Genomic DNA, 12,174 nt, shown 5'->3' with positions numbered 1-12,174 from the left:
CACTTTAGACTTCTTTTTATCTACTTATTTAACTGAATTTACTTTAAATAACCAATGACAATAAAACCAGCAGTGCCACAAACTGTGATGACAGGGAAACTATCTTTCAATTTCCAATTCCCTATAATTAGTATTTTATAAAGAAGGGACAGTGGAAGTGACAAGCCCCAGTTACAGGCAACAAGGGGATGCATTGTTTGTAGACTTTTAAAACAATTATAAAGATGACAAAAACTCCTTCTACTTTTTATTATCTCCATCCCCCCCAAAATTCTAAACACTGTCACTTGATAAAATATTCCTCCTTGCTAGGATGGAGGAATCCCTCTTGGAATGCCTCTAGCCTACACTTTTATAAAACCCATGTTCTTTCATGAATTATATATCAACACTCAAAGAGGTGACTCCCCCACCTCAATCAGATGCTTTTTGGACTTAAGCCAATTGATGGTATGTTCATTAGTCAGGGAAAAGAACAAAATTAAACAACATGAAAGAAATGTAACATTAGAGAATGTATAAGTGAGAATTTTATCTACATTTTCGCTTTCTGGCTACAGAACATCTCTATAACACTGCCTTTTTCTGATTTTGCTTTCAGGAACTTACTAAGTATGAGTAAAGGACTGCCTGAAGTTGTTTTTTAATTCTTGACAGAGGAAAGTGTAATAGAGGAGGGAGGTGTATTGGTTTCCTGGGACTGCCATAATTGAATAGCACAAACTGGGGGGCTTAAACCACAGAAATGCATTGTCTCACAGTTCTGGAGCTAGAAGTCTAAGATCAGCAGGGTTGGTTCCTTCTGAGGGCTGTGATGGAGATTCTGTCCCAGGCCTCTCTCCTAGCTTCTGGTAGTTTCAGGCATTCCTTGGCTTATAGCTGGTATTCTCTCTGTGTCTTCACATAATCTTCCCTCTATGTGTGTCTGTCGCTGTGTCCAAATTTCCCCTTTCTATAAGGATACAGTCATACTGGATTAGGACCCCCCCTAATGACGCATCTTAACTTGGTCATCTACAAAGGTCCTCTTTCTAAATAAAGTCACCTTTACAGGTACCGGAATGTAGGACTTCAACGTCTTTTGGGGGGACACAATTCAACCTAAAACAGGCGGCTACCTAGCAAGCTTTCATTCTGAGCAGCGGCACAGCGCTGCCTTGAAGCTACAAAGAATTATTGGCTGAAATCAGTATATATAGCACACACAAGTGCTGACTCTGGGATGTATTTAAGCCTGAGTGGTTAATGCTAAATTCCTACCTTCTATCATTCATCCACACTCTGCAGTAAGTCTTACCTGAACAAATGCAACCAAAATACAGATATTTCCTCTCTGCTAGTGACAGCTACAATCTCAAAGGCATAATTTCTAGAGAAAATCATCATTCTCTTTAAGGCTGATTCTTAGAGACCTGGTACCTGCTCAGGAAAGTTAATTGTTAATTTTTTAGTAACTTTGTGAGCAGGTTGCTAACCAAAGCCATCCTTGAAATCAGCCACGGTAGATGTATTTATCCCATGAAAATTGACAAGCACTGCAAATCGGGGCTTTTTCTCTTCCCAGAGAGCCAATTTACCACCCCATCACTGCCTAACTCAGTCTCTCCATTTTACAGGTAAAGGAACTGAGGGTAGACCTTAAACTAGAACCAAGGTCCTGGCTCAGTTCTCTATGATCTCCACCTCCTAAAGTCTAAATCACAAGTGTCTCAATCGTTTAAGGATCTTTTACTCCACAGCTATGTGACTTATACTCCTTCACAGAAATCAGCTTCAAAGTCTTATGATGCCGTTTAGTTAGCACAAAATAATCAGACTTCATAATGCTTAAATATGTTTTTGGTAAACATTTGATTTGAATTGAATTGGGATTGAGCTGAATTGATCAGCTTTTTGGCTGCATACCCGAATGAGCATAAGGAATTCATACTGCTTAACCAAACAACCCTATTCCAACTTGAAAAGTTGTATGTCAGAAATGGGAGTCTTCCAATGTGGCAATAATGCTAAAAGACTCTAGGGAACCCCATCCTACCTGCCTGCCCTCAATTCATACACGTCTGGTTAGGATGATGCCACACATTGACTGGAAGCATCTCCATTTTTTAGAAGGAAAAGGGAATAGGAACTCATATTTATTGACTGCCCTACCTTGAGCCCAGTGATGTGCTGGTAAATGTTTAAAGCCATCTCTTTTCTGCAATTATACAGGCAGTAAGAGAAAAAAACTTTTTAAAACCCAGTTCAAGGTTGGGGCAGTAGAGGGAACCCTGAGTTGTAGTGTTGCAGTGTCTTCCAGTTTCTGTGGTGTAAAGACTCTCACTGTAGCCAATTTCGAGCTCTCAACATAATGTCGCTTGAACAGAGTTTGAAAGACAGGAGGATAATCAGCTCTGGCAAGCCAGCAAGAGCTATCAGCACACCAGCAGGAGTGAGTCACGTGACAGATTATCTCATTAATGCCTACAATACCCTGAATACATTAGGTGATATAACACTTTTTTTTTTTTTTTTTTTTTTGAGACAGAGTCTCACTCCTGCCCAGGCTGAAGTGCAATGGCGTGATCTTGGCTCACTGCAACCTCTGCCTCCCGGGTACAAGGGATTCTTGTGCCTTAGCCTCCCCAGTGGCTGGAATTACAGGCATGCGCCAGCACACCTGGCTAATTTTTTGAACTTTTAGTAGAGACAGGGTTTCACTATATTGGCCAGGCTGGTCTCAAACTCCTGGCCTCAAGTGATCCGCCTGCCTCGGCCTCCCAAAGTGCTGGGATTACAGGCGTGAGCCACTGCGCCCAGCCTATCATACCACTTTTAAAGATAAGGAAAGTGAACCGTAGAGAGGTTAAGTAATTTTCCAGGGTCACCAAGCTAATAAATTGCAGAGCTGAAATTTGAACTCAAGTCTGCCTAACTCCAAAGCTCTTCGAGGACTAGTAGCAGTTTATTCAACCAACATGTGTTAAATTACTATCAGGCATATGGCAAGCTCCAAACATAGAAAAGAGAACAAATAAAAAGATGACTAAGAGCCTCCACCTCAAGGAACTCAGTCTAGTAGAAAAATAGACTAAATTTTTTTCTTCAAACATTTAAGGCATCTTTAAAAAGCAGCACGGGAGAGGGGAAAAATGAAGAAATTTGAAGGAAATGAGCCTTCAGTGAATGCTTTCTATAATTTTACTGATTCAGGGCAGTGAGAAACCCTCAGGTGGCAATTAATCTGCAGAAGAAGCAGCGCTTTTAGGTAACTGGAGGTGAAGGAGAAGTAATTAACCTCTTAATACCTGAGGTCTTTCAAGAACCGAAGTTGCTTCACTGTGTGAGATGAGAGCAAAAGTGGAATTTGACAGTTTGGCCACAGTTACTATGTCTCTTAGGGACCAGGCACCTCAGTCAGGCCAGTAAACACTTAAATCTCCATTTCATTGGACTAAACTAGCTGAAGGTCAGCCAGTGCTGAGCACTCTTACTCCTGTGATTATTTCACTCTCCTGCTTCTCTTTCAACAATAAATATACCTCTCCTTTCCTGACTCTTAGCCTAAGTAAGGGCTGCCATTTCTATAGTCTTCTCAATTTGGTATCCATTGAATTAAAGGCTGTTGATCTAGAAAAGCCTCAGGAGCATCTCTCCTAGCCTTCTCAGTTTGCAGATGGTTTGTTCTCAGGGTTAGAGCAGAAATGAGCTCAGTGTTGATTCCTCTGCCTGGGGAATGCCAGCGACTATATACAAAGTCAAATGAAGAATCCAAAAAGAATAAGAGAGTAACCACAGAGAACAGTGCAAGGAAATTGGACATGGAGTTGAAATAAAAAGCTTATTAAGAAAGACTAGGAAAGAGCTAGAGATAAGTAAGATGACAGGACACACAGTGGGGCCACAAAAAGGAGGAGAAGCAACTGGATTCAAGATCAGGAAAAAATAAAGCTTACTTTAAGGACAGTAATTTTTGTATTTATTTCTGCCTTACCAGTATAGAAAGTCATGTACACCATTGAAAAGCAGAGAATGATATTAGTCAGCATATTGCTAAAAACGTCAGCCAATATACACTGAATGATTTTTGCACACCAATATCCAAATATTATGCTTCCCAAAATGTCCAAGCTGAGTTCAATGCCTACATGTAAATCTAAAAAAAAGAAAGAAAGAAAAAATAAGAAATAAAAACTTGAGCTATAACTTTTGTCTCTTTCACTGATGGCACTTGGGTCTTTGCACTTTGGTTTGCTTGTGAGATTTTGAGTGGGGACCTTATTTTTCAGCAAATAGGAGTGTCTCGTGAAAGTCTGGTAAAAAAGCCTCTCTCAGAATAACCTTCCCTTACAGTCTGCAGCTAAAGGTTTGCTTATCTAGTGATGGAAGATTCAAATGTCCTCAGGAGAAAGGCAAGGAGAATAAATGTGAAAAACTTGTGACAAATGGGTTTAGAGTGAATGTCTAAACAAAAAAAAATCTAAATTAAAAATTTTTAGATAAACTATGTCAAGACCAAGCTAACTAGGCCCAGGGTCACTGCTAACCTGCAGTTAGTTTATGACCCCTGCCCCCAGCCCAGGAGACATTGGAAAATGAAGATAAGAAATTTTCATTAGTCACAATAACTGGGGGCACTAGTGGCAGTCAGTGGGTAGCTATCAGGGTAGTCCTAAATGACAAAAATTGTCCCACCCCAATGCCCGGTATCTCCCTCACTGAGAAGCACTGCAAACTCCTCTTTATTCATTAATATTTATTTTTCCTTTTAGTATCTTCCTCCTCTTGTGACTATCACAAAAGTATATCGGAAAAACACATTTTCCCCCTTCATACTGTGATTTTTTCACCTTTTCATTTCTACTAGTAACACATCTGGAAACCTAGCAAGGCAACAGCTTCATATCCCAGTGGGCTTTAGCTGCAGGAATCTGGCTCTTGTCACTTCTAGGACTGGATTCTCCAGTCCTGCATACAATGTTCTGCTTTCACTCTCAGACCCAAATCCAGAACCAAGCCAATTCTTAGCACTCAGTCACTGAGATCCAGATTGATCCAGGAAAGAAGTAAATCTGAGCGAGCTGACACTATATGTGTCTATTGTGACACTATATGGGTGCACACATGCATTTATGCATATTGAGAAAAACTAAAGCACTTTTTAAATGTTCTTTCCCCCTTAATGTCCAAGAACACACATGCAGTCATCCTTCAGGTATCCATGGGGCATTGGTTCCAGGAACCCCTTTGGATACCAAAATCTGCAGATTCTCAAAACCTTGGATATAAAATAGCATATTATTTGCATATAACCTACAGCACATACTTCTGGGTACTTTAAATCGTCTCTAGGTTACTTGTAATACTTAATACAATGTAAATACTCTATGTAAATAGCTATACTGTATTGCATTTTAATTTGCATTTTTATTGTTGTATTGTTATTTTTATTGAGTTTTTCTGAATATTTTTGATCTGCAGTTGGTTGAATCCATGGATGCAGATGGTCAACTATGATTTTTTTCTTGTTACTTCATATATCATTGTAATCAGCCCAAAAGTAAAGTATAGAGAAGGCAGCAAAGTTAAACATTTGAATGTATTTTAATTTTAATGAGAATGATTTTAGAAAATATACTGACAAAAAATGCTCATACCTCTAAAAATAGAAAAGTGGATTGTGTTGCCCCGAAAATTTCCAAAAAAAATTGATGCGATGCTACAAATGATCAATGATTCTCCTCTAATGAGATCAATGTATATTTTAGAAATGCCTGAAAAAGGAAATACAAAATATAACTCAATATGCTACATGAAAATAATGTTCTTGCACAGGAAGCAGAAACAGAAGAGAAAGAACAGAAAAAGAAAAAAGAGAAAGAACAAGGCAGCTATGACTGGGATGGGTCTGTAAGACAATCACAATCACCATTTTTAAATTTCTATATTGTGCCTCCTGTATTCGCAATGGCAAAGAAACATGGCAATAGCACTGCTTGTATTGTTCATTGTCTCAACCATACTTGAGTTTCAGAATGAGACAAATACTTCTCAAGATACCACATTTAGTTTGAATAAACCTGAATCAGATTCCAAAATAACCTCATTTTAGAAATAAGTACAAAATAGGACCCAGCAATTCTACTCCTAGGTACATACCCAAGGTAATTGAAAATATATGTCCACACAAAGATTTGTACATAAATATTCATAATAGTATTATTCATAAGAGCTAAAAGGTGGAAACAACTCAATGTCTATCAGCTGATAAATGAATAAATATATGTGATATATCCCTACAATGGAATATTATTCCTCTACAAAAAGGCATGAAGTACTTACTGATACATATTAAAACCTGAACCTTGAAAACATTATACTAAGTGAAAGAAGCCAGACACAAAAGCCACATATTGTATGATTTGATTTATATGAAATGTCCGTGATAGACAGATACATAGAAACCAAAAACAGATTGGTTGTGATTTCCAGAGGCTTGAGTAGATAAAATTCCACAGCCAAATTTCCATCTAACATCATTTTCTTTCTGCCTAGAAGACTTTTAACAATTTTGTAGTGCAGGCCTGCTGATGATAAATTCTTTCAGTTTTTGTATGTTTAAGAAAGTCTTCATTTTACCTTCTCTTCCAAAAGATATTTTCACTGAGTGTAGAATTCTAAGTCTGTTGTCATTATTTTTGTTCCTCTAAATACAATGTGACTTTTGTCTCTGGCTGCTTTTAAAATTTTCTCTTTATCGTTGGTTTTAAGGAATTTGCTTTTTATGTGCTTTTGTGTAGTCTTCTTTAAATTTCTTGGGCTTACAGTTTATTGAGCTTGTTGAATCTCTAGCTTTCATTATTATCAAATTTGGAAACTTTTTGTCCAGGATTTCTTCAAATTTTTTGTTCCTCCCTCTCTTTTCTTTTGGGGATTCATACATTAGGTCATTTGAAGTTGTGCTCACACTGATGCTCAGTTCAATGTTTTCTAGTCCTTTTCTCTCTGTGTTTCATTTTAGAAGCTCTCTCCACCTTCTCTTTTGGCTTAATGTGGACCTAATTTATATTAGTCCACAATGAATTATATTCATTGTAAAATTTGGAAAAGGAAAGAATAAAACAAATCCTCTATAATTCTATGATGACCCAGATATAACCATTTTAAAGTTGAAGTCCTTTTCTAAGCATGTGGTTCTTTTTACTCAATTGAGATCATACTAACACTCTATATTTTATTTCTTTACAAGATCCTCTTCCAGATTTGCTTTAAAATAAAAGTTATTTAAGCCCTTATACTCTTTTAAAACAGGTAATGGATAGACAATTTCCTTTTAACTTACATATGAACGTCTACTACATTTTCGACTGGGCCAGTCCACTTTAGATTTAGGTTGTACAGGTTTACAATGCAGATGGGCACCTCATCAAAAGAAACACTATTAACATTATAGAAATTGTAGTTCTGTATATTATAATTTTAGGCATTTGGCAAAAAATAGTTTTTCCTTAAAAAAATAATGTATTATGATTATTAAATAAAAGAAAACTGTTTTGAAGAAAGAGCCATTTATCTAATTCACACAAAGGGACAATATGATGGCGCAGCCAACACCGAAAACAAGTGAGAGTGACTTTCCCCATAAAAATAAGTCAAATTTGTCTTATCAGGAGACAATGCTACTGGATCCAGAATCCCTCTAACCTCCTGAGTGTTGTTGACATAAAAAAATATAAAAATTAAGAGGCAACCCAATACCTTCACTAGTTTTGTCTTAAAGAAATAGAAGACTTTCAGCTGGGTGCAGTGGCTCATGCCTGTAATCTCAGCACTTTGGGAGGCCGAGGTGGGTGGATCATCTGAGGTCAGGAGTTCGAGATCAGCCTGGCCAACATGGCAAAACCCCCTCTCTACTAAAAAATACAAAAATTATCCGGGCGTAGCAGCGCATGGCTGTAATCCCAGCTACTCAGAAGGCTGAGGCAGGAGAATCGCTTAAACCCAGGGGGCGGAGGTTGCCATGAGCCAAGATCGTGCCATTGCACTCCAGCCTGGGGTATAGAGTGAAACTCTGTCTCAAAAAATAAAAAAATAAAAAGAAGACTTTCTACTGTATTCCTTTTTTTGAAAAAAAAAAATTGAATGTTGAAACTGCAATAAATAACATTTATAGTTTATTATAACCATTTATAGTCAAGAGAGTGCAGAAAGGAGAGCAGGAAGAAAAATGAGGTAATGAAACAAGAGGTAAATACAAATGGTTGAAAGAATAAGACAAGTAAGGAAAGACAGAAAAAAAATTGTACTTACAGGAGCAAAGAGAAAAAAGAGAACAGGATCAGAGTCTTTGAGAAATGTATCTACCTTGTAACAATTTAGAACAGAACCTCCAAAAGTTCCTAAAACCCTATGTTTTCCCAGCTAGGAGTATGAAAATAAGAATATCACATGCTGGAAAGGTTGGAGGTTTCTCACTCCAATCATAAGGTAGTATATTTCCACTAAATACAACTGATACTTTAAAATTGGTTAGGAAAATATTTCTGAGTCAAAAACAGAAACCATAGCATCTAGCCATTCATGTTGATACTGCTGTGTTAATAAAACCTGACCATTTGACCCAGCAATCCCATTACTGGGCGTATACCCAAAGGAATATAAATCATTCTACTATAAAGACACATACACATGTATGTTTATTACAGCACTATTTACAATAGCAAAGACATGGAACCAACCCAAATGCCCATCCATGATAGACTGGATAAAGAAAATGTGGTACATATACACCATGGAACACTATGCAGCCATGAAAAGGAATGAGATCATGTCCTTTGCAGGGACATGGCTGAAGCTTGAAGCCATCATCCTCAGCAAACTAACACAGGAACAGAAAACCAAACACCACATGTTCTCACTCATAAGTGGGAGTTGAACAATGAAAACATGGACACAGGGAGGGGAACAACACACACCAGGGCCTGTTGGGGGGTGGTGGTGAGGGGAGCGAGCTTAGAGTACAGGTCAATAGGTGCAGCAAACCACCATGGCACACATATACCTGTGTAACAAATCTTCACATCCTGCACGTGTCTCCCATTTTTGTTGTTGTTGTTGTTGTTTTTAGAAGGAACAACGAAAAAAAATCCTGAAATAGGGGGATATTTCAGAGTGAAATCATCTTCCACCTTACCAAATAATATGGGAAATAGTGCAGGACTCCAAATCCTCTTGGGAATAAGCTTTTATTGAGTAATACATTTGAGTGCCAAACTATATCCTTACCCCTTTTCTTGAAGATAAACTATAACCCCCTCCACCACCTGCCAAACCTTAGCTATTCCAAATGGAGGCAGCTCTAACAAGAGGTAGCAAGGCCTTGGAATAGTCTCGTTAGGGATCTTTAATGTTTTCCCTTATTGGTAAACAAACTCACCAACTTAGAATATCTACCTCGTGGCTAAGAATTCACTGGAACAGAATAAGAATGCCAATTTTTATCACCTTCTAGAAGGTTACATTTTCTTTGAAAAAATTGAAAAACTTCCTTGGAGATTATAATTGGCACTATTTATCTCATCTCCTTGGTGGTTGTCTTATTTGCTCTGTCTCCTTAAAGTCAATCAGTGCTCTACCTCTCAAAGTGAAAAAAAAAGCACAGATTCTTATTCTTCTGGGTGCACAATTCATGCAAGAAAAATATAATCAAAAGAAAATAATGTACCCTTGTATTTTCAAGATAAGAGAGAGAAATAAATGTGACATACCAATAGTTTTTAGTGAAGTCACAGAACGAAGAGGATCTATAATGCCAAGGGTGATGCTGAAGAGTAGGCAAGATTGCAAATCCCATGAATCTTTATTGAATTTTATAACGACATATCCAATTATGATGCTTGCTGTAGAAAAGCTAATTAATCCAGTTAACAAGACCTGTGAACCAATTCATAACACAGTATTAGACTTAACATCTAAAGATGGCATGATGGCATTTACTTATATCCTAAGAGTCAGATCTTGGTTGTAAATGTTACACAATTACCCTGGAAGATAACTTTAAAAGGTATTCTAGTTTAACCACCTGCCACAAAGAAACTGCCCCTTTCAAATAAGCAAGATTCTACCTTATTATTAAAAAGACTGACTCAACTATCTTTCTTGTTGTTATTCTAGTTCAATAGTTCTCAATATTGAAAGGTTCTTAAAACAGAATGCAAATTTCTCCTGCTTCTATATAAAACATATCCTGATTAGTTTGGAAAGTAAATTGTTACTGACATATTGTGTCTGGTACATGACACAAATTTATATACCAAGACTCTAAAATAGTCACAGAAAATCCCCCCCTTTACCTTTTATTAGTTGTAAAATAAGTAGTTCTGCAATAGAGAAAGGGGAGGCCATGAAATGCTGGAGATTAAGTGATTTACAGAGTTTTGTAATTTCTATGCACACATTGTTTATACCCAAGTATAAGAAGTATTTATTTTTCAAAATTATCCTCAGGAAAAAAAATAGTTGTGTTATTCAATCCTTTTCTTATTTTCCATCTCTGTCTTTTGTTTTACTTTCTGTGAGGTTTTCACAATTTGACCATTAGGTCCTTTTATTTCTTTATTTACTGTAATGTCATATGGTTTTTCTTCTTAAATCTCTTTTTTTTTTTTTTTTTTTTTTTGAGACGGAGTCTCGCTGTGTCCCCCAGGCTGGAGTGCAGTGGCGCGATCTCAGCTCACTGCAAGCTCCGCCTCCTGGGTTCACGCCATTCTCCTGCCTCAGCCTCCCAAGTAGCTGGGACTACAGGCGTCCACCAACACGCCAGGCTAATTTTTTGTATTTTTAGTAGAAACGGGGTTTCACCGTGTTAGCCAAGATGGTCTCGATCTCCTGACCTCGTGATTAAATCTCTTAAGAGCATGAATTACATTAAGCAATTTTTTAAATGTTAAATTAACCTTATTCTGAAATAAACACAACTTGATCATGTTTTTATTATTTATATGTTACTAGATATATTTGTGCCAAAATTTTGTGTAGAATTGTTCTATGTTTGTGGGTGACATTGACTTACGATTTTTCTTCCTCTTAATATTCCTGTATAGTTTTGGTGTTAAGGTTAAACAAAGCTTATAAAATAAGTAAGGGAGGAGGCCAGGTGCAGTGGCTCATGCCCATAATCCCAGCACTTTAGGAGGCAAGGCAGGAGGATATCTTGAGTTCAGTAGTTTAAGACCAGCCTGGGAAACATAGTGAGACTCCCACCTCTACAAAAAAAAAAAATTTAAAAATTAGCTGAGCATGGTGGTGCACACCTGTAGTACCAGCTACTCAGGAAACTGAGGTGGGAGGATTGCTTAAGCACAGGAGTTTGAGGTTGCAATGAGCCATGATATTACCATTGCACTCCAACCTGGGCAACAGAGCAAGACTCTGTCTCTAAAACTAAAGTAAATGTGGGAGGATTTCCTCTTTTACTCGTCTGTAAGACCTAAGATTGGAGTTATCTTTCATACTGGTTCACATAACTTACATTTAAAATAGTTTGGGTCTCATTTTTTTGGAACATTTTTATTTGCCAATTCAATTTTTAATGATTATGGGACTATTTGGGTCTTTTTAAATTCTAGAGTAGGCCAGCCACGGTGGCTCATGCCTGTAATCCCAACACTTTGGAAGATTGAGGCAGGAGGATTGCTTGAGGCTAGAAACCTAGAAAGCAGCCTGGACAAGAGAGCGAGACCTCACCTTTACTAAAAATAAGAAAAAATTAGCCAGGCATGGTGGCATGTGCCTGTAGTCCCAGCTATTCCAGAAGCTGAGATGGGACGATCACTTGAGCCCAGGAGGTCAAGGCTGGAGTGAGGGGTAATCATGCCACTGTACTCCATCCTGGGTGACAGAGCTAGACTCTGTCTAAAAACAAAAATAGATATATAAATAAATAAAAAGAATTTCTAGTGTAAATTTTGGCAAATTACATATTTTTAGGAATTTCCCATTTTGTCCAAGTTTTTAAATATTTTCGCTGAATCATAAAGAAAATAAGGCATCAAAACTAGAGGGATGCAATTAAAGCAGTGCTTAAAGGGAAACTTATAACATTAAATGCATATATTGGAAAAGAATAAAGGTTAAAAATGTTTATGATTCAATTAAGCCTAGCAGTAGGTTAGATATTGTTAAAGATAAAGTAGT

At 37.4% G+C, this 12,174-nt stretch overlaps 1 protein-coding gene across 1 annotated transcript in view; it reads right to left on the bottom strand.

Annotated features, from left to right (window-relative positions):
- The window catches only part of SLC9C2 (solute carrier family 9 member C2 (putative)), a 99,661-nt gene that overhangs the window by 74,530 nt on the left and 12,957 nt on the right, over positions 1–12,174 (bottom strand). The window contains exons 4-6 of the mRNA XM_003258894.4: positions 9,747–9,912; positions 5,637–5,753; positions 3,974–4,135 (exon numbers count right to left, since the gene is read on the bottom strand). Of these exons, the coding sequence (XP_003258942.4) occupies positions 3,974–4,135; positions 5,637–5,753; positions 9,747–9,912 (445 nt within the window). The remainder of the gene's footprint in view (positions 1–3,973; positions 4,136–5,636; positions 5,754–9,746; positions 9,913–12,174) is intronic.

The sequence above is a fragment of the Nomascus leucogenys genome, chromosome 12, assembly GCF_006542625.1.
Source record: "Nomascus leucogenys isolate Asia chromosome 12, Asia_NLE_v1, whole genome shotgun sequence".
NCBI classification, from domain to species: Eukaryota; Metazoa; Chordata; class Mammalia; order Primates; family Hylobatidae; genus Nomascus; species Nomascus leucogenys.
This window is presented reverse-complemented; position numbering and strand designations above follow the sequence as displayed.